We start from the raw sequence: 23,672 nt of genomic DNA on the forward strand, positions 1-23,672 counted from the left end.
TAATTAGTGTTAAGGAAACGGCAATTTAATTTTATTGGTTTTGTCAATGGATACATGTTTATATATTTAAACATCAGTAATAAACGTCAGTAAACAACAAATCATGTTTGTTTTTGTAACATTTTGCAATTTGATGCACTTTTTTTTGCTGTTTATTTTTGTTCTGTCCACATTAAGATGGCACGTGTCTTGGAGTCACACAAGCTGACAGGGCTGTTTGAAGATGAGAACATCACTGTGTTCCTGGCGACAAGCGAGGCCTTCTTTACATTCCAGGCTAATGCGAGGTGGTGTGCTGTGGACTCCGATGACCCCAAGCAACTAGAGAAAATCATTGTGTATGCTTCAGGTGAGTTAGTCAGTGTGCTTATATTGAATATACAACAATGTCATACATCTTTGCCCAGCAAATACAAAACTGGGCCAATCTTGGGAAAAGTTTGTAACATTGGCTTAGCCCGTTACCAAGCATCTCCCAAACCAACGCTAGCATTCGCGGTGCGCGAGCAACACGATCTGCGATCGGAAGATTGGCAAACCCGTTAAAGACCAACCTCAGCGGTTTGTGGTGGGGTTTTTTTTTCAGATATCAGTAGATATAGGCGATATAAAACTACTGCTCCCAATGCTAGCCTTATTCCTTTCTTCGAACCTGGTCATACTGTGTTGAGATATCACACCTTTAATATCAATGGAGCCACTATTATCGTTTCTACTGCTGCAGTTACTGCTACCACTAGCTCTTCTGCTCTTAATCTTGAGCTCAGCTAATCGGTAGCGTAGTGCTCGCTCTGTCTGTCTGTATACTGAGAGAATTAGAAGTACCAGATTTTATTTGTATTTTTAAAAGAACTTCAAAAACAAAAGGAGGAAATTTTATCTTCAGTTGAGATTTTGCAGCGAAATGTGAACCAGCTAGATGTATTAACATGTTTGCATTTAATATAGTTGTGTGCTTTTTTTCTTTCGAAGGGGTGTTGTCTATATGTACATGTATATAGAAAATAAAATGGTTAATATTTATATTTACAGTCAAATCTCCCTACTATGCCACACCTACCGGGACCGAGCATAAGTGGCATAGTAGCGAGAGTGGCATAATACGGAGGGTTCGTAAAAACGGCTTTATTTGCTCAAGTCACCCGTCAGTCCAAAGCTCTCAAGAATAGTCGGCTGGCGCTAGCTGTCTCCTCTCATTCTCCCCCTCACCTCTTCATCCTCCACCCCTCCCAACCACATCCGCACACCTGCATCCTGTCGCTAGTCGACCCCCTCCCGCTCTCCCTCTGTCACGTGACTGTCACCCGGCCAGCGACCTACTCCCATCGCCACCCTCCACCCTCCCTGTGTGCGTGCTAGGTTCCATCCACCTAACTGCGATGTCCCACACTACCATAGAGTATAATAATCGAGCACTGCGCGGAATTTTACAACTTGTGTCTTTTAACAATCACAAAAAAGTGGCATAGTAGCGAGAGTAGGGGTGGCATAGTAAATTTTTTTTTACATTGAATTTATAGTCGGGACCGAGCAAAAGTGGCATAATACCGAGAGTGGCATAGTAGCGGGGTGGCATAGTAGGGAGATTTGACTGTACTGTGTTGTCCTGGTTAAGACATCTGAATGCAAGAATAGTGTTGTTGCTGATTGAAAATGGACACGAAAAACAACTCACAAGTGAACAGTTAATGTTAGTCTAGTTCTACCTTGTCAACTAAAGTACACCGTTTTACAGATAGCATTAGGCGCTATAGGAAGTAAAATAAAGGGTTGGGAAGAGGGCTGATGGGGACTTAATACCAAGACAAACATAACTGGGCCAACATTAGCCCAAACCTGAGGTTTCCTTGGAATCCTGGAAGACCATACTTTGCCCAGGATTAGTCGCATATTTTATACATTGGGCCAAGCTGGGTGTTACATTGTTGCTAATGAAACGCCAGGTTTAACCCAGTCGGGTCAATCATTGGTGCTAATGGAATGCCTCGATTTGCCAAGTCTTACACCAATCTAGGGCCAATGCTGGGGCACTTTTCCCAATCTTGGGCCAATACTGTAACCAAGGAAATACCAATATTGGAACCAATGAAGCGCCTAGCAAACTCCGACAATGGGTCAGTCTTGTTGTGTTTAATGGATATTGCCTGCTTCTGTTCTCAACAAAGAAACTTTGATGGGAGCTCGCATAATAAGCTAAGCAAAATTTGTTTACAACTTACACACCCATATAGTTACACTCACACGTAAGTCAATTAATAGGGATGTATCTATCTAATTGCGTTATAGCTATGAAGGCATTCTCAGGTGTGAACTATACACGAAGAGTTTAAAAAATTCCTCCAGTAATGATTATCAGAGGCACACACACAGTAAATATGTTTGTTTTGTACCAGAAGTAGAAACACATTATTCTAAGTTGATATATAAGATACACATGATACAAAGATACATGCAAAGTCATCATAAAGCACAAAAACACTGATATAACAGACTCCATGAAGAAAGATATATATGATCCCAGATCACTTAAACTTCATGTGAAAATATGTTTACTACTCATTTACTACCATCTGTTCACATGTAACACAAGTACAAGGATAGGAATTATCATTTGTTCATATGCTTAGAAGCTACAGCTTGTGTCCAGGTAGGCTTATTCAGTTGGCTTCAAGGTTGATTTCAAAACCTGATTTTTAAGTTCAAGGTTGTTAAAAATCTTGTGTATCCCTATAGTAGTCCATGGAAACCACAGCTGCTGATTAGCTGGTCAGAAAATACAACATCAAAAAAAGTTAACTCTTCCTACACAGTTTGCACCGGTGAATGCAAACATTTTCATCGCTACAGCTAAACTGTGTGGATAAATCCCTATTGAATGGGCTAATCCACTGAATTCCATGAGCGTTTGTATATTTTATCCATAGGATTTTTTATGCATAGATTTTATCCATAGGACCAACTAACAGGGACAACCACAGACACATTTACATATTTACATATCTAAAGAGGTGCAGCCTAATCCTGGACATAACAGCAATTAAACTGTAATACTATTTAAAAGATCTTCATTGTTCAATTTATATCTGGTGATAGTGGATGGACTCTATCTGCAATCTGACCTGCCATCCAGCTCAACAGCCATTCTTCCATCACGCTTGGGCCCAGGACTGCCAATATATTTCAACACATTCAAAACTCAGAAAGGGGAGGTAAGTGTGGTATGACGTTATGATACAAGAACTTGATGTCAGATTTTAGTGTCCTGACTTCTGTGCAAGAGTTCTTGGTGAGTACACATTTCAACATTAGCAATCAAATGCGAGAATGTGTCCTCACTACAAAATATTGACAAGACGTGGCCATCTCAAGGTTGCGTACAGTGTAATGTCATATGTATGTCGACAATATTCATTACATTATAGTGTAATTTCACTGCAGATCTTTTCTGTAGTGTGGTATCAACAAATGTCGGTCTTGACAGATGACATTGAATTGTACTGTAATGTCCAACGTATATGACAGTCGTTAACTACTTTTAAGTGTTAAGAAGAGTCACAGCTGAACAATTTTGTTGCCCATAAAAAGGTAAAGATAAAAGGTAAAGGTAAAAAGGTAAAGGCAAAAAATCTAAAAATGGACAAAACAGAGGCCTAAGTAGGCATATAGTATATGCAAAAGAAAGGTAAGACATCCAAGGAAATCAATGAGAACGTAATACAGAAACTTTCTGGGGACTCTCTTTCCTATGCAACTGTGAACAAGTGGGCTGCTGAATTCAAGCGAGGCAGTGTCAGCAAAGATGACCTTCGGTCAGGTCGTCCAAAATCCTCAATCACATGATCAGTTTGATGCCATTAACATTAGGCTTTCGAAGAATAAGAAGAAGAAGAGTAAGAAGAAGAAGAAAATGCAAAATTTGTAAAGCGCATACTCACACTTCAAAGGAGCAATTAAGAACAATAACGAAACATGGACAGCATACGAGGGACAGGAAAACAAATAATATATGAGCTATAAAAGTAAAAAACAACAGTACTAAACGAAGAATAAAATCAAATACAGAAAACTCAAAAGAAAAAGAGGAACCAAATAACAAGAACACGAGCTGAGATTAACATATTGCAAAAGGAAGGTTGTGAAAAAGGACTACAATTATGGGAAAGGGTGTTAGGAGTAATGTTTACGGAAGAGGTGAGTTTCCGGTGCACGTTTAGAGCATTCAATAGTGGGTAGATGGCGGATATGGAAAGGGAGAGAGAGTTCTATTGTTTCGCTGCACAATAACTAAAATTCCTGTGGCCATATCTTGTTATTCTGGTGACAGGAAGAGTAAGGAGACGATCATCAGACGAGGAGCGGAGTTGTCTAGCTGGGATGTAAGGGAAAAGCAATTCAGAGAAATAATCAGGGCAGGTGCCAGCAAAGACATTTAAACACAGCACGGACAGTTTGTACTGGGTGCGAGAATGGATGGGAAGCCAGTGTAGAAAACAAAGTAGAGAGATAGCGTGGTCCCGTTTCCTGCTCTAAGCACCAGACGAGCAGCAACGTTCTTTACTTTCTGGAGTTTTTGAAGAAGGTATTCAGTGCAGCAAGCAAGGAGTTGCACTTATCAAGTCTGGATAAAACAAACACACAGACAAGATGTTGGTAGCTCGAGTAGACAGAGTGTAACGGATGGTGCTGATCTTGCGTAGATCATAATAGGCAGACTGACAGACAGCTGTAACTTGTTTAGCAAGAGTCATGTCAGAAGTGACAATGAATCCCCGATTGCTGACGAAGGACGCAAAGGTGATGTTTGTTTCGCCCACCTTGATGTGATTTGGTAGACAAACACGAATTAAGATGGATTTCTTCTTCTCGAACATAGGAGGGCTTCCGTTTTATCATCATTGTCACCATCCGGTCTTTGACTTCATTAATACAGACTTCTATGGTGCTGGTAGCAGAGTGAGACTCATCAGCATTTGATTGATGAGAAACTTTGTGAAACTGGATGCAAGATGAAAGTGGTTTCATATACAGAATAAGTAGAACTGGGCCGAGTACTGAGCCTTGAGGGGCGCCACAAGAAAGTGTAGCAGGGCGAGATATTTGACCAACAAACACAGTCTGCGTCCTATCAGTGAGATAGGAGTTGAACGATGCTAATGCAGATCCAGAAATCCAGTAGAGGGTGTGAAGTCTATGAAAAAGCAAAGAGTGGTCGTCGGTGTCGAATGCAGCAGATAGGTCCAGTAGAGTGAAGGCAGAAACCTCACCACTGTCAAGGGCTGATAATACGTCGGTGGTCACTTCAATTTTCAGTACTGTGATAGGTCTGTATTCTGTAAGTAGGCCCAGAGCTGTATCAAAACTACTTTCTCTATGATTTTTTGAGAAGACAAGTTGAAAATTTGGTGATAATAGTTCAACACATTGACATCAAGCGTGGAATTCTTAAGAAGTGGATTCACCAAGGCATTTTTAAATGAAAATGAAAAAAATGATAACAAGATGACATTTACAATGTTTGTAATAGACGAAAATAAAATATCTAAGCAGTCAAGAAGAAGACTTGTGGGTATTGGGGTCTAACTGGCAAAATGTTGGCTTGGCTTTCAGAATAATCCCGTTTATATCAGCATCAGAGACTGGTCGAAATTTGGTCAGAGAGCATCCAAGAAGAATATCACAGGAGATGCTGGCAGGCACCGAGTGACTGAATGTCCGAAATCTTGTTAGCAAAATAGTCACAAAACACTTGCGACAGTCGAGAAGCAGTTTAGACAGTGGGCACCGGCAATGCCCTGCTATTCCAGTCATTCGATTGAGTAAGTACAGTGGAACCTCGGTTAGCGAACGCCTCGGATAGCGAATATTTCGGTTAACGAACAAAAATTTCGTTAAAAATTTGTCTCGGATAGCGAACAAAATTTCGGATAACGAACAGCCACGTGAATCACACGTGACCGACCAGCTTGTCATCATTCGCGCTCGAGACACAGTTACGATCAGTCGTTCCTTATTTGTGAGCATCCTTCTTATTTAGTGATTTTTGTGCTTTATTTTAGTAAGATAATCCACAATAATGGCTCCAAAGAAGATTAAGAGCAATTAATAGCAGTGAGGTAATGACAAGGACGCGGCCAACAAATGAATTGAAAAAGGAAATGAGTTCAAAGTATGAAGGTGGCATGCGTCTGTCGGATATGTGATGTCGTATTACCGAAGAGTTTTACAAAAAAGACAGAAGCAACAGACACTGGACAAGTTTTGTCCTTTAACCTCAAAGCTACAGAAAAGGGAAGTCACCCCCGATTTTATAATGTCACGTGTGCTCATGGAGGGGAAATCAGTAATTCCACCCCATCCTCCCCACACCTGTTTCCAACCACGCCGTCAAAACGGAAAGTTTTCTGATGTTTAAATGCTTTCGTTAATGTTTTTATGTTTATTTAACTCCATTTATATTGCATTATAACTGTTCTCATTAAAACAAATACCTATATAGCCTGTAACTTTCAAATATTAGCGAGTCAACAGGGGCTGGGAACCCATTAAATCTATTTCCTTTATTTCTTATGGAAAAAATTGTTTCGGATAACAAACATTTCGGATAACGAACAGCTTTCCAGAACGGATTAAGTTCGTTAACCGAGGTTCCACTGTAAAAACATTTTCTGGAGGAGCTGCAATTATTATTTGGGCCTGAAGATATGATGTCTTGGTCTTGTTGACACAATTTGCAACGATTCGCTTGGCGGCGTTGTTAGGCTCTTTGTGGATGATGAGTCCAATCTTTCGCCAAACACGCTCAGCTCTCCGGCGAGTACGCTTTAGGTCACGGAGGTCAACATGGACCTAAGAAATACCAAGGTGCATATCTGGACTGGCGCATCAGACGTCGAGACACTGGGGCATAGTCATCAACAACTCTACGCAAGTTGTTCAGCAGAGCAGAGCAGCTCAGCAGAAGCAGGGCCACTTGCAGTTGTGCTTTGAATGCGACTATATTAACACTGCATAACGAACGAGCGAGTCTAAAAACTGGCGCCGATGTTGGGCATCTCTGATCAAGTTCAATCAACACACAGTAATGATCAGACGTGAGATCTTGAGAAACATCAACTGCCTGCACTAACTGGTCACCAGGTCGATGCATGACCCAGTCCAATAGGTGATCTTTTTTATGAGTGGGCTGCAAAACAGACTGAGCGAGACGAAAAGTGTGCAACAATTCTGACATTTTTATTGTGTCAGAATGAGACTTGTCAAACATGGACATTAACATCTCCAAGAAGCACTGCAGGTCCACTGAAAGCATAGCTATAGTCCAGCACATCATGAAATTCTGAGAAAAATTTAGAGGCTATGAGTTTGTTCTTAGCACTCGGAGGGGGTATACAGATGCAGAACAGGTATATTGAGCAATAGGGAGCCGAAAAGAGACTTGTACACATTCAAAAGATGTATGTGGGAACGATAAAGCAGAAGTTAAAGACAGGTACTTGGCAAGTGATGATTTGTAGATAATAGCAACGCCGCTTCCACGTGTAGGACGTGGGAGTGACTTTAGACAGTATCCAACTGGAGTGAGATCGACACACGTTGTCGTCGCCTTGATGTTTAATTCACTGAGGTGATGATGAATATATCGCGGTGGAGATCTGTTACAAACTCTGCAATATCAACACGCTTCAGTGACTGTTGTGCTGACGATACAGACTGGGCGTTGAAAAGCCCAACATGGAGGATGACATTACTGCCCAGCAGATAGCTAAGTCCATAGTTCTGGTTTAGTCAGCATTGTTTTAACTGAGATCTTGGGGATGAGCAACCTGTCTGCAGGATAGGTCCCAAGAATGCTGACATCAGAGAAGAAGCTGAAAATGGTTGCTATTTCCAGGACACTTCTGATTCGCTTCCAAGCTGACCCTGAGAATTTCCACCACAGATTAGTAACTCAAATGAAACCTGGATTCATCACTTTGAACCTGAGTCAAAGATTCAACACAAACAGTTGAAACATTGTGGTTCTCCACCCCCGAAGGAATTCAAACAGGCAGCATTTGTTAGCAAAGTGATGGCTTCTGTTTGAAGGAGCAATTATGATAGACTATATGTGGAACAAGGAAAACTTATTACTATACAGTACTATGCATCAGAATTAACACAACTAATTGAAGAAGGTAAGTCGAAACGCAAAAGTAAGCTGGGAACAGGTGTGTTCTTGCTCCAGGATAAAACGCCCGTTCAGTCTTCTCAGGTTGCAATAGCTGAAACAACCAACTGTGGCTTTGAATTGCTGCCCCATCCCCCATCACTCACATGATTTAGCTCCATCTGACTTTTACCTGTTTCCTAAACTCAAATCCCACCTACGTGGTCACCATTTTGAAAAACGTCATGAGACCATATGTGCTGTAAGGAATTTTTGGAGGACCAGGACGCCATCTTCTTTCGTGATAAGATTACAATGCTTGAACATCGTTGGACCAAATGCTTTATGTCAATGAGGACTCTATGGAAAAAGTGGAAAAAAACTGTCTTGTTTCTGGAACTCCTCCTAAATGAGGCTTAGAACTTTTTAACAACCCTCGTATTTGACTTCTACATTAATTGCCGCATGTATGTCTTGTTTACATTTTAAAAATCTATCGTTTTTTGCATTTATAGATGACCACTTTGTATTAAAGTGTGCTCCAACTTTACATTTAAACTGAGATTAGCATTTATCACAGATGCCACCAATATTTTTTCAACCTTAGCTCTGTATTATTGTAAGGCATGTATGTGTACAGATCAGTTGTGAACCAGTTTAAAATTGGTCTGCTTTTAGAGGTGGATTAATTTTTAATATCTTTTTTTCTTCAATGTATATTATTCTTGCTCATACCCAGATGCTGATAATCAATGGGGCGCAACTTGTGCAACCAGATATCAGGACCGACAATGGAGTTATACACATTATTGACAGAGTTCTTGCCCCTGTTGCCAACTGGGCCACAATTGCCACGTATGTAGAGACACCAACACTTCCACATCTGTCCTTCATGTGAGTACATGTCCTACAGGTTCTTTCAAGCACAGAACTTTGCAGATGTCAAAAGTTTGATTGTAACAACTCTGAAAAAATTCTTCTATTACATGCTACCTCTTTCTTTTTTTCTTTCTCCCTCTGGCCTTGAAAACCCCAATGTCAGCTCTGTGGTGCAGGTCTACAACTACATTTCCCACACGTTTTTTTCCACTGATCCTTTGTACAGATGCGAAAAGAATCTACATTGTTATCAATCATATACACTTTGACCTCCACCTTGCAAAATAAATGCCAGCTGACACTGAAGCACACATTCAAAACAAGAAGCCTAAAGCATAATTATAGGTATAAGAAGAACTGCTAAGATGCACTAAATTATTAAAAGGAATTTATATAAGAGAAAAAATTTATTTGGTAAGGCTTGAGTACACAAAAGAAGATCACGCTATCATAAAATTTCTAACTTTTGTTTTTTGTAGGACTGCATATGCTAATAAAACCCATACCTTTAAATTTATGGTTCATGTAATGTGTATTTGTCACAAAGCTTGCTTATTCCAAAATATTTGAAGGGGGCAGTGATATGTTCTAACCACACTGTTTCCCTCTTCCCCCTCTCCTTCAAAACTGATGGTAAGATTTGACTTGTTCTGATATTCATTGCAACAGCTGGTTCACTTGCTTACTGCTATTGTACCTTTATTTTTTTTCAATAATTTCTGTGTCATTAATGCTCAACAAAGTGAGGTACTTTACAGTTTATCATTGTTTTAATATTTAAGGTAGCATTCCACTTTTATAAATGCTGACATGCGGGTGCATATATCGATTTGGTTAGCTGGTACTAGAGATCGAGAGAATGGCAGAAGGGAAAGGGTCAAATTTCCACTTAATTTGTCTGTAAAATTCTTGTACATAAACCTGTATATATAAAGTTTTTGTACTAAGACTGGATTTATATAATTATATAAAACCTTGCTAGGATAATTATGATTATTATTTACCCATACCCATTAATTTATAAGTGAGCGTATTTTCACTCTATCCAATAGGGTCTTAATAGGGTCTTAATACCATAAACAGCACTGCATAACTGGACACTCAAGACTTGTTTACCCACCACACATTAGCATGACCAGTTTATATAAACTCTGGCACTGATGCTAGTTATTGAAAATGAGTTGTTGATGAGTTGGTGTTTAAATTGAAACAAGACAGATAGGAACTGGCCTCAAAGAAGCTAGCCAAAGATATGTTTCTTGCTGATGCACAGGTCAATCTTTCATGCACGCTCTGTTGTGCCGGCGCTGACACTGGAGTCTAACAGGACGGACAAGCTGTTCACTTCATTCTCCCCCAATGACTCCTACATCACCATCATGCCAGAATATGGACAGCTGCCACTCTTTGAGAACACAGACCTTCTCACAATGGTATAAGGTCCTACATAAATGCTAATACAGTGGAACCTCGGTTAACGAACTTAATCCGTTCTGGAAAGCTGTTCATTATCCGAAATGTTCGTTATCCGAAACAATTTTTTCCATAAGAAATAAAGGAAATAGATTTAATTGGTTCCCAGCCCCTGCTGACTCGCTAATATTTGAAAGTTACAGGCTATATAGGTATTTGTTTTAATGAGAACAGTTATAATGCAATATAAATGGAGTTAAATAAACATAAAAACATTAACGAAAGCATTTAAACATCAGAAAACTTGCCGTTTAGACGGCGTAGGTGGATGGAGGTGAGGGGAGGAAGGGGTGGAATTACTGCTTTGATCCCCCTCCATGAGCACACGTGACATTATAAAATCGGGGGTGACTTCCCTTTTCTGTAGCTTTGAGGTTAAAGGAAAAATCTTGTCCAGTGTCTGTTCCTTCTGCCTTTTTTGTAAAACTCAGTAATACGACATGACATATCCAACAGACGCATGACACCTTCATACTTTGAAATCATTTCCTTTTTCAATTCAATTGTTGGCCGCTTCCTTGTCATTACCTCCCTACTATTAATTGCTCTTAATCTTCTTTGGAGCCATGATTGAGGATTATCTTATTAAAATAAAGCACAAAAATCACTAAATAAGAAGGATGCGCAGAGATAAAGAACGACTGATCGTAACTGTGTCTCGAGCGCGAATGATGACATGCTGGTCGGTTACGTGTGGTTTACGTGGCTGTTCGTTATCCGAAATTTTGTTCGCTATCCGAGACAAATTTTTGACAAAATTTTTGTTCGTTATCCGAAAAATTCGCTATCCGAGGCGTTCGCTAACCGAGGTTCCACTGTAAATAAATTTCATGCTTTATATGCTGATTCAGACTTTTAAAATAAATTGTGTGTTCGTCCATCCGAGGTTGATGATGATGACCATGATTCCAACAAAAATTTGGTAAGGGTTTAGTGTCAGTGTTGATGAGTTTGGAGATGGCTAATGAGGGCAGTTCATATGTAGAGCAATTGAGAGCGTGGAGTGTTGGCAGGGGGTCATTCTAGCCTTGCGTGCAACGAGTCTGTTTTGCAGCCTTGTCTGATGGCTGTCGTTGTAGCTTTTTTTTTTTTTTTTTTGCCCTTCCAATTGTGCACTTGCCCTGGCACAGCTGTCCATATAGAGCAGCTTCTTCAGGAAGCAAATGGCAGACATGTTGCCTGCCAATGACACCCTCCTCTGGGATGCTGGGCCTCTACCGTCGCATAAAGTAAAATCTATTTTATAACACGATGAAGTCATTTTACAGGACCGGGTGGAAAATTCTGTCTGTTGCTGCTGCCAGACGGTCCCCCCTACGCCCGGACCGGGCATGGGATTGACCTGACCTGACCTGAAGTCATTTTATGTTGACTCAGCAGAAATACTTTTAACACGTTTCTTAATTTTTGTGTTAGGGAGATTAAAATAGTATTATTGAAGAATTTCCTTTTGGTTATTTACTTTCTTCTACCAAAATATACTACAAGTACAATGTCAGTCAACACCTGTTACAGGTATATATGGCTCATGTGGTTGATGGTAACTCAGTCTTCATACCTGATGGCTTACCGATTGAGGAGATAAGCGCATTGCAGGGGACTATCAAATTCTCTCGCCGCAACAGTCACAGTGAGTTGACATGCCTTTATACTGAAAAAAATATGGTACATGAGATAGGAAGGCAGAGAGACACATTTCAAGCCTGTTACGTTTTCTACACTAGAAGTAGACTAATTTAGCAGCAAACATGAAATAGATTGCACAAAGAATGAAGTAGATTACAGTATATTACAATTTAAATTCATAAACAATTTTCAGTTGTATTTCCTGACATGACATCATCTATTTCTCCAGCTTATGTATCTAATGGTCGAGTGCGTGCACGTGTAGTCCAGGCCAACATCCCGCTCGTGAATGGCGTGCTCCATGTCATCGATAATCTCCTATATTACATCTATCGTGATGTCATGCAAATGGTGGAGTCCCTCCCAGAAGCAAGGTAACCCCTAGTTGATATTGATATTGAGGCCATTCTCTGACCAACTGAAAGCATTCTCATTCCTTTTCTGTCTTCTTCTGTCTTGCATCTGCTGCTCAGTCTGTTCATTTTTCTGTGCATCTATTTAATGATAATAATAAACTTTGTTTGTATAGCGTGTTATCGTGCCCTATAGACAAGCTCAAGGCGCTTCAAAAGTGACAATAAGATTTAACGTCAGAATAGGTTGACCAGGTCAAAGGCTAAAACAGTATGAACCACAATCTGCAGACCACATATCAAACATGTCATGCAAGCTGGAGTACTACATAGCAAATCCAACAAATCCAACAAATGGGACCATTCCCACTGAAACGACGAATGAGTCCCAGCACATACGAAAGTTCACTGATCAACAAAGGTCAAGCGGACAAGAAGCCCACACAAGTGCATCAATCGTCAAGTCTGCATACGTCATTACCAGTGACGACAGACCCTGACGATTACGTCCCCTGGCTTACGAAGTTCTCCCGAAGAAGCAAGCGACACGCGACACTACATCCCAAACGCAGGATGGCAGGCTCATCAGAAAAAAAAAAACCAAAATCACAAGTCAACACGAGGATGTTGTCAGAGAAGACAAAAATACAACAGCTCTGTCCCCAGGAGCCAGTTAGGCGAACTGACACCACTCCATTTCTAATTATTCTGTCTCTGCATTACTTCCTTCTATGTATGTGTTTCTCAGACTGGCCATCTATTTCTCTGCCTGTGCCCTAACCAAACTTTGAGTTGGCTTTGTGAAGTCTGATGATGGTGTTTTTGTTCTGTCACGTCCGATGGTAATGCTGTTTTGGTTCATCGATTTTCATTTCTTTGTGTTTTAGCTGTTTTTAAGTATAATTAGTTTTTGGGAAATGGACTAAGAGAAAGCTGTGATCTTTACCTACCTTCAGCAGATAAGAGTTTCAAATGTACTGGCAATGCATCTTACTTGTATGAGTGATAAGCATACAAAAACAGTATACTTTAGTTGTGTAGGTGACCATCTCAGATTAAGGTTTCATGCACTATGAACACACAATGTTTTCAGAAAGTTTTACCAGCTGATAAAGCAGCTGCCAGATATAACAAAGAGTGTCCTGAAAGATGGAAACCAGAATCTGACTTTGTTCATCCCAACGGATCTCGCTTTCACCAAGATTCCCACTTGCGGCAAGAACAGACTGGCCATGGAACAGGAGGTCCTACTGAAGGTAAGTTCATTAAAGCTTCTGGCGCACAAGAAACAGGAAAATTGCAAAATATTTTACAAACAGTGCCATTTTCCTGATTACCATGTTGTACTGCAAAGTCTTCCGAAACAGTTTGTCAGACCTGCTTCTTTTCATTGCTGACTGCATGCCAGGTTGACTAAGCATCAAACCATTCTGATAGACTGGAGACTCTGTCCTCACATAGGCACGAGATGTTGAAATTCCTTGGCATCCATCATTACTCACAACTCCTCTTCTCACTACTCACCAGATTTCCAGCGCTTTAAATATATACAAGACTCTTCTGGCTATGACTTTTCTTCCGATAAATCCGAAAAGTACAATCAACCCTTTTCTGTCTCTGAACTGCAGCAGGCCCCTCAGAAGTGTAAGGACTCTGCACATTTCCCAGACAATATTTCTTATCAGTTGCTGACTCATCTTCCACTGGTCTCTCTCCTCTTTCTAAACATCTTTAATTTTATTTGGCTGTCTGTTTCCCTACCTTGTGGAGAGTCGTGGTCCCCATCCCAAAACCTGAAAGGATCCTTCTGATCCCAACTCTTACCGCCCTATCGCTCTTTCTAGTTGTCTGTGCAAAACTCTAGAATGCATGGTAAATGCTCGGCTGACCTGGCATCTCGAATATCAAGGTCTCCTTTTCAACATGCAGTGTGGCTTCAGAAAATGCCGCAGCACTTTTTATTTTTTTTTTATTTTATTTTATTTTTTATTATTTTTTTTTTTTTGTGAGGGATGCGTTTGTCGGCAAACATGTTTTACGGGTGTTTTTTTGATTTGGAGAAAGCGTACGACACAACCTGAAAGCGAAGTATTCTGGTGGATCTTTACTCTTTAGGTTTCCGGGGTCGTAGAAGAATTTTCTTTCAAGTTCGATTAGTGTCTATCCTGTCTTATCTTTAGGAACAGGAAATGGGCGTGCCTGTGGCAAATTCTTTTCCAACTCTTTTCAACATTAAAATAGATTCAATTATGGTAGTGTGAGACATCGCATTTAAGTAGGATGGAAGATGGCAAGCATATACACACACAAGGAAGGTACAGGCTGGCGATGGGGGGTAATCACTGGCCGGGTGACAAACCCGTATCATTGGGAGAGCGGGAGGGGATCGACTATCGACAGGATGCAAGTGCGCGGATGTGCTTGTGAGGGGTGGAGGATGAAGAGGCGAGGGGCAGAATGAGAGGAGACAGCTAGCGCAGAGGTGGGAACACAGTTTCCACCAAGAGCGCGAGTGTGTGAGGTCGAGTTTCGCCACAGCCAGCACCATCGACTGGCGTTGCAGTAAAAACGATTTAGAACCCACGAAAGTGTTGTGTTGTGGAAAGATTGAGGGAAGAGCATCGCATCTTACCCTGTTACACAATCTTGAAATCAGTCTGTCCAGGTGCTCATTACATGTAGGTAACTTTGCTCTCTGCATTTAAGGTCGATCCCTACTATGCCTCGAACGCCGGCTTCAACTGTGACTGTTGACGCTGTACAAAGGTCGGTGACAGAAAATGGCTTCAAATGTTTTCCTACGAAGTCAGTATGCATCCATTTTTTCTGTTAATGGCACGGTACTCAAAGTGTTACAGGACGTAAAATTTCTTGGGATCATCTTTGACCGTAAACTGTCTGTTGTGTCTCATATCAAATCTCTACGCTTTTCTTGTCAGAAAGCCTTGGACATTCTTAGAGCAGCAGTAGGCCATGTCAGCTGGGGGAGGGGGCGGACTGCTCAGTGCCCTGGGCCACTCCAAGCTAGACTATGGATCCATCATCTATGGATATATATATATACATGTATATGTTGATGTGGATGGTGAAGTAGTCAAGACAGTAGTTAGCAAGTAGTGGTGTGCTCAACTACGACAGGCTTATATACCTATTCCCCTAGGTTTGTGACAGTCTGTCATTTATGTGTTCAAACTCGGGATGATAGTGTTTGATGAATGTGTGGTGTAGTCACTAAAACAGTGTAACAAATTCTGAAGTAAATTAATCACACTCTATCTAGTCTATAATACAACCTCCGCAAAAATAAAAAAAAAATAAAACACCATATGTAGGTCAGAAATGTTGACTACAAAATATGCACCGATCCAAAACATGAAACATGGGATTTGTTGGCAAAATGGTAGAATGCAAAGATCTAATAATAAGACCATGTTGAATTCGGAATTTCTAAATGGTCCATTCTTTGTTCAGCACTTTGGTCCAATCCACCACTTTCTTTTTCTTTCTGTTTCATTGCTTTAATATTCATTATGCAAGCATCAGCATGTCAGCCTCCATGAATACTGTCATGTTAATTAATATTACCAAAATATGATACTTGAACGTTCATCCATGTCTCTAGCAGTCCCAACAATTGATTTGTAAAATAGTTGGCAAGCAGGTTAGGCAGACTGCTGCTTTCATAAAACAGGTTTGCCAAACCACTTTTGGTTTATCATATGCCCAAAACTTTTGCATGAATTGATCTTCCAGCGCTCAGATGATGCTATCTGTTGCAGGTGATGACAGCACATATTGTGGTAGGAATGACATTGGATACAGATAGTCTCCAAGTCTCTAGGTCACTGAAGGCCCTCAGTGGTGATGTCATTCTTGTCTCTCAAGTTAAGAGAGGTAAGGTGTGTGATACATTTTAAAAAGTCAAGTATAAGAACTTTAAATGTATATATTAATTTAAATCTCAAAACACATTTAATGGAAACTAAATTTAATTACAGGGCTGCAGTAGTTGGTAATGTGCTGAGGAACAGAATGCTAACATTGGAACTTATTTAAAAAAACAGAAAAGTGAAGCAGCCTTCAGAATTATGCTGACAACATTTGGTTGATTTTACATTTAGTTGCCATGTTAATGTAACTGGGTGACCTACCACTCAGCTCACGCTTGCGTTCACTCTGTAATTAACACTTGAACGCGTAGCTTCAGGTTGTCGGAACCTCTTTGTTACGGTGACCGCTTGCTGGCCGCTTGATGCAAAGGTGATGTTGGTTTCGCAAGCTCGCAACCGCTCACACAGTCGGCATGAACATACCCACTTGCTCAGGCAGAGGCAGGACACCACGTACCTATCAAACCTTTGATGAACGAGACCACAACAAAGACAAAATTAACATGGAGATAAAAAAGAAATGAAAAGATGGGAAATTACACATACGCAAGAAAACAGAGGACTACCCCAAGCCCAATTAAGAGGTTATGAGGTTATGAGAGACTAGTAGGGGAGATAGCAACTAAAAAACGCCCGCATACACTGCTTCACAGCACTGTCAGTTTTTTTCCCAGAGGCCTTCAGGCCTAAGCTTATACCTAGAACACCGTGTAGTCTGTTTACAGTCTCCTTCAGTTTCTGTGGCCTTGCGTGACAGTATGTTCTCTATGTGTAATCTTAAAAAAAAAAGATGAAGAAATCACTTTGAGACAGAGAAAAACTTCAGCATCCAGAGAAGAAAAATGATACGATCACGCCTTCTTCACAACAGCTTTAGTGTTGGGATCCCAGCAGTCTCCTATCGAAGATGGTGCCCTGGTATTCAGAAGAAGGGACAGTTTCCACCTACTTCTTATAAATGATACTTATGGGACCTGGTGGAGAATTCAGATGGAAATCAAAGACTATCTCTTTGGTCTTACTTTAGGGAATTGCCATTGCACTAGGGAATTCACCCAAAGCTTATGCCACGGATATCTACAGACCCGCTAAGATGAGAGACTGGTGTCTGTGATGGAACGGGGGATGGCGCGTCTGTAAAGGGATGGTGTTACCACTTAGGGGAAAGGGGTCCTCTGGCTGGCTCGCTTCGCCCGCTTTCACCCTCACACTCAGACACCCGTCCGTTCCACACGTCCCCACGCTCACTGACTGACAGTCGCTCTCCTCGCGTGCGCAAAACACACAACTGACAAAACAGCGTACAAAATAGAAGATTATAATTACAAGAAAGAAAACAACATTTTTGGTTGACACAAACGAGACGTATTATGAGTCTCCAAATACTCTATTATCAGGTCACAACAATCTAAGAAAGTGAAGAATGTAAATGAGATAGATAAATCACACTTTCCTTCTAGTCGTCCAAAACCACCCCCGACGAACACTTCACCAGTCTCTGGACAGTTCTGTCACAGAACAACCTTGGTACTGGGGTACCACTCGGTTATCTGCCCTTCGTTTCTTAAAGATGAGTGCAGCTGGCTGCATGCACCTTGTCATCTAGACGATTTCTTGCCACTGTCCCACCACAGTTGCCCCCAGGCAATGGGTGCAGCGACGATGCTCGGAGTAGAGATGCCTTCTGACTGAACGGCGTTGTTCCCTGAAGATAGGTGCAGCTGCCTGCATGCACTTGGTCTTCTAGACGATTTCTTGTCACTGTCCCACCACAGTTGCCCCAGGCAATGGGTGCAGTGACGATACTCGTAGCAGCGATGACGTGTATGCTGTTCTGTAAGTAACCACACTGGACCGGTGGCACGGTGGGGTCTGCCAACCGCTGCCTCGCACGTCTTGCTGCCGGACACAGTTAACTCCCTCACTTGTGGTTTTGGAGAATCAGCCTCCTGGCTACAGCGCACACATCCCTCTCTTCTATCACCAGATCGCAAGTGCCAGCAGGTAGTGAGTGATACGTCCTGACTGAACGGGCTTTCCTATGTCAGACCTGCTGCCTGAATAACACTCAGAGACTACGTCTCCGCTGAACACAAGGGAAAAAGCCCCGACTAACCATCTACCTCTAACTATATACTAATCAAACACGTGACTACTCGTCACCTAATCTACCTGTGCCTAACGCTATCGCTCTAGTACTAAGGCTACTACTGCCTACCGCGCTATTCCCGTACCTACTACATCTGCCAACCCCGACTCTAGTTCCCGATCTCCTCCATAAGTCAGGGAGCCCTGTCAAGTCGTAAAAATGGACAGAAAGGTTTCCCCCACTGTCCGCCTTTACTGATCCCCGCCTACCTATAATTACTTACACCCCGCTTCGGCTGTTGTTCTGGCCTTGAACCAGGCTGGTTCATGACAGTGTCGTAAGAGAATTTGACAAGATATTGACCCTCTTGGTTACTTTGACAACTGTAGATATACGGAATAAACAGAAGCAGGAATAAAACACAGCCTTGAGGTGAGCTGGTGTATGTTGCGATGGAGTCGGAAAAACTGCCATGGACAAGTACTTGTTGCTACCTGTCAACCAAAAAGTGAATTATCTATGATCCTAGCTGATCATCAAGGCAAAACTCATTAAGGAGTCTTCTAGATAGGATATGCAGTTGGATGCTGTTGAAAGCCAAGGAGTTCAGTAAACAACAGTCATGCATGGGCATGCAGCTTCTCCAGGTGTTTGAACAAAGTATATTGAGAATAAACTGTTTAGCATCATCAACACTTCGTTTGGACCGGTATGTAAATTGCAGGGGGTAAAGACATCTGTTAGCGGCATTTAAAATCAGTTCTTTAATGATTGTCTTCAATGCTTTCATGACCAATGATGTTAAGGCCACTAAAATCATTGAGATGCTGAGCTGAAGCTGACTTCAGAACTATGACAATAGAAGACAATTTCCAATCAGCAGGAATGGAGAGTGAATCTATAGAGTGTTGAAGTGTTGGAAAATGGCTCAAATTTGGTTCGCACAGAAACGTAATGTTTTGCTGCAAATACCATCTGGAGCCTTGCAAATCTTTAATCGCTGAAATAGCTCTACAACTTCTTTTTGTTTCTTATCGCCCCCAGTGGAGCATAGGGCGACAACTACACCCTGCCAGCGGACCCGGTTCTCGGGGTCCCTTTCCAGTTGGGACCATGTCATGCCAGCTGCCTCCGCTTTGCTGTGAACCGATCTCCTCCATGTCTGTCTGGGTCTTCCAATCCTGCGCCTCCTCTGTGGGTTCCAGCCCAGAACTTGTTAAATTGTTGGCCGGCTTTCGCAAGATGTGACCTATCCAGCCCCACTTCCGCTTCTTGATGGCTGGCAGGTTTTTGGTTTGTCCTCTCCCACAGGTCTGTATAGGAGATCTCGGTCCATCTGATATTGAGGATGTGGCGCAGTCATCTGTTGACGAATGTCTGAATCTTGTTGGTGATGGTGTTTGTCACATGCCATGTCTCAGATCCATATAAAAGGACTGACTTTACATTTCCATTGAACATGAGGATCTTGGTGTGTAGAAATAAAGCTTTGGAGTTCCAGATAGGTCGCAGGATATGAAATGCAAGCCTGGCTTATCTATCTTTGATGACTATGCTGCGAAGGTAGGTGAAGCGGTCAGTCTTTGTAGTACATTCCTCATATAGTTGGAGTGGGGCTTCCTGTTTGCTGTTGATTCAGATTGCCTCCGTCTTCTTCATGTTGTAAAGTCAGTCCTGCTATATGGTTCTGAGCTCCATAACGTGTTCTTGATGAGTCTCAACCCTTTGGAGAGGATGAAGAGAACTCAGCACATCTTTTTCTTTTCACGGAGAGATCATTTGTGCTGAAAGGAATCAAAGAAAATTTTTAGAGCATTAGGCAGGGTGAGACTGTCAATGCCTGAGATGGATATTTTGGCTTTAAAGGCCTTTATTTTCTTCAGTCCCTGGCAAGATGCTTGGATGTTACCTGTACCAAACTAAGACTATTTTATTATTATATTTCACTTTGGCATTGTGGACTTTCCAGTATACCAGCTTCTTGTCATGAGCAGAATCCATGCATAACACAAATTTCTTATTCAGCACTACTTTTAAGATCTTGGTCACCCAAGAATTGTTGTTTGGGTAATGTTGCAATTGATACAGATGAGATACATAAGGAGGTAGGTAGTATAAGAGTTCAAGATTAGGGCGAGTCTAAAAAGGCATCTCAGCTGGTACAATCAAAACTACCTTGTAAGCTTGCAACACTGTCCACGATCCAGCATTTGGTGGAATCTATTGTTTTGTGCACCCATCTAAACAAAGGTTTTTATATGGGTACAAGATAGACACTCAGATCACAGACATGCTTAGATGATACAATTCATCTAGACTGTGAAGGGGTAAAGATCTGTAAGCATGTGGGGCAGTTTCGTAGAAAATGTCAAGTTTGGTATTACCCAGAGTAGTGGGACATGTGACATACTGGTTGTAGGTCTTAAGAACAGATGGGAAGTTACAATGATTTAAATCTCCTAAGATAAATTTAGAAGCATCAAGACAAATCAAGTTAAGATTGTGAGTTACATCTGCAGTGCACTATGACAAGTTGGAAACATTTCACTTTTTATGGGGGAGAAAGGGGCACAGGATTTGTCTTTTGTCTTGGAAACAACACAGTCTAGCACCGACACTGGTTAGTTATCCTATAGGGACCCGAAATTTCTTCCCAAGCTGTTTTTTGCAGATTTTGATATGTAGTTGATGTGTCTTGTGCACATTTTAAATACAAGTAATAGTAACAATAAGAGTCCTTATGGAAGATCCTGAGGCATTACGGAATCCCTCCAAAACTTGTTCAGGTCATTACAATGCTGTACAGCGATTTCAAATCCAAGGTTGTCTGTGACTCGAAGCTCACAGACACCTTCAAAGTCAGTAGTGGGGTGAAGCTGCATTCTGTCGCCGTTCCTCTTTATCCTGGCCATGGACTGGATCATGAAGACTTCCACTGACAGTGAGAGGAGAGGGATCAGATGGACCATGACTATGACAGCAACAACAACGCTGGAAGACTTGGATTTTGCTGATGACATTGCCCTGTTGTAGCATCGCCACCAAGACATGCAGGAAAAAAACAAATGCCTTCTCAGAAACAGCTGGAAACCTTGGCTTGAAGGTCAGTGCAAAGAAAACGAAAAGTATGAGAGTGAACGCCAGAGTCCAAGACAGCATCAAACTAAATGGAGAAGAGATTGAGGAAGTTGACAGTTCACCTATCTTGGGTCCAAAATGTCAAACATCCGGGATGCGGAGGTGGAGATTCGAGCCCGACTGGCGAAAGCCAGCCAGGCCTTCACCTACTCAGGAGCACATGGAAGGCAAAGAACATCAATCAGAAGATCAAGCTGAGAAATGTGATCAGCACCCTCCTTTACGGATCACAATCATGGAAGATGACCAAAACCATCAGTAACAAACTTGACGTCTTCCAAAACAGATGCCTCAGGCGCATACTTCAAATCTTTTGGCCAAATACCATCACCAATGAAGAACTCCACTGAAGAACTGAAACCGAGTCCATCACCAAGCAGGTTCAATGAAGGCGTTGGCGATGAATTTGTACATGTGCTCCGCTAGCAGACAGCAGACCTCTCCAGAGTCGCTCCATGATGGACTACAGAAGGCCAAAGAAAACGAGGCCGCCCAAAGGAAACTTGGAGAAGAACAATGGAAAGGGAGATGAAAGGAAAGGGCTGGACATGGGGTCACTTAGAGCAGGTTTCAGCCGATCGACATCGGTGGCGGACTCTAGCTGAGGCCTTATGTGCAACCTTATGCACAAAGGGGATTAGATAGATAGAATAGTAACAATAATATTACCATTACTGTGAATGAAGCAGCTTTAACATAATTAAACTCATCCAATTGGACTGTAAGTTTGTCCAACTGTAGTGGCAAACAAGATTGGCAAAGCTCAGTATGTTGGCTATAAATCCAATGCCCTGAACTCACTGGTTTCCTTTGATCTTCACACATGACTTTGCCACACTTGGTCTAATGTTCATCTCGTTAAGAAGGGCTTTTTAACCTTTCCTCTTTCTTAAAGTAATTTTTCCTCTACCTGACATTGTATTACAGTATTACAAGAAAGATGAGTAGTCTGAGGTATGAGCTGTCCTCTGCTTCAAAGACTTATTTATCATGGTTCTTTTCCCAGACACCTTCATTGAATGTGGAGGAGTGAGGGCGAAAGTGGAAGTGCCTGACCTGGGGACTACAAATGGCATAGTTCACCTAATAGATAGTGTACTTCTTCTAAACAACTTCACCATCTGGGAGGCCATATCCTACCTTCCACTTCTCAGGTAAAAATAATTGAAGTGTGAGATCAAGGAAACATAATATTAATACTATTAATAATAAACCACTTTTATAGCACATTTCCCTGCTATTCATGAGCTGAGTGTGCTTAAGCAAATGAGCATCTTGAGAAATGAATAGAACTGTTGCGAACTACAATAACAGGGGAAAGGAGAGGGAGTGAGATAGAGTCCGGAAGAGCTAATTGTGTTCACAAAAAGGAGTTGTCACGGCTTTAAAGTCTGAAAAGCTTTAAAGGTGATCACTTTACAAAGCAATATGTATAAGACACACACTGGGGTCAGATAATGAAAAGGAGCAGCACACAATTTGTCTGCACTTACAAGAGTAAGTCTGTATAAGCAGACTATAACGACTGAATTGGTTGGTAGGGTTTCAGCATCTTAGGAATGAATGACACACTTTGTAGTTCCGGCGAACCAGACCTGGCAGTATGTGCAGTTCTGATAGAAGTGTTAGAAAAGGCCAGATTTGCGCTTCTGAAAAACAGTGTAGTGTTATTTAAAATCTTTTAATTGTAGCTTGTTTAGCAGACAGCTATGTAGGCTAAGTCAGGGCAGAACAAATGCAGGCAGAAGTTTTTCACTTGAAAAAGGTCAATTGTACCAAATCTGGCAAATTGGACTTAAAGATTTAATTTATGTGGTTTGCCACTGATAAAAGAGATTTCTCACTGTCCAGCAGAATGAGATGTTGACACCAGAGAATGTAAGAGCAGTACAAGATGAAACATATAATTTTATAGATGGAGACTGATAGAATAATTTGGTTTATTCACTGTTTGTCTGCAATATGTTCATATATAGTTATCTGCGTTTTCACAGAATTGTCAATTTGCATTTTGGTGATAATGAGTTGCTGGAGCTCAAATACAGGGCCAAACGCTGTCATCAGCCCATCTATAGTAC

General features: G+C 41.4%; 1 protein-coding gene across 5 annotated transcripts in view; it reads left to right on the plus strand.

Annotated features, from left to right (window-relative positions):
• LOC112556924 (fasciclin-1-like) overlaps positions 1-23,672 on the plus strand; it is a 96,436-nt gene that overhangs the window by 45,465 nt on the left and 27,299 nt on the right. For 4 of the 5 annotated variants that reach the window (XM_025226379.1, XM_025226380.1, XM_025226382.1 and 1 more), the window contains exons 3-11: positions 178-349; positions 3,094-3,209; positions 8,886-9,040; positions 10,299-10,458; positions 12,014-12,128; positions 12,354-12,498; positions 13,571-13,733; positions 16,257-16,371; positions 22,601-22,748. In XM_025226379.1, coding sequence (XP_025082164.1) covers positions 178-349; positions 3,094-3,209; positions 8,886-9,040; positions 10,299-10,458; positions 12,014-12,128; positions 12,354-12,498; positions 13,571-13,733; positions 16,257-16,371; positions 22,601-22,748 — 1,289 coding nt within the window. Of the gene's footprint in view, positions 1-177; positions 350-3,093; positions 3,210-5,977; positions 6,014-8,885; positions 9,041-10,298; positions 10,459-12,013; positions 12,129-12,353; positions 12,499-13,570; positions 13,734-16,256; positions 16,372-22,600; positions 22,749-23,672 lie in introns of those variants that run through there. The other variant, XM_025226383.1, reaches the window with a different exon arrangement.

This window comes from Pomacea canaliculata, linkage group LG2, assembly GCF_003073045.1.
Source record: "Pomacea canaliculata isolate SZHN2017 linkage group LG2, ASM307304v1, whole genome shotgun sequence".
In the NCBI taxonomy this organism is placed as follows: domain Eukaryota; kingdom Metazoa; phylum Mollusca; class Gastropoda; order Architaenioglossa; family Ampullariidae; genus Pomacea; species Pomacea canaliculata.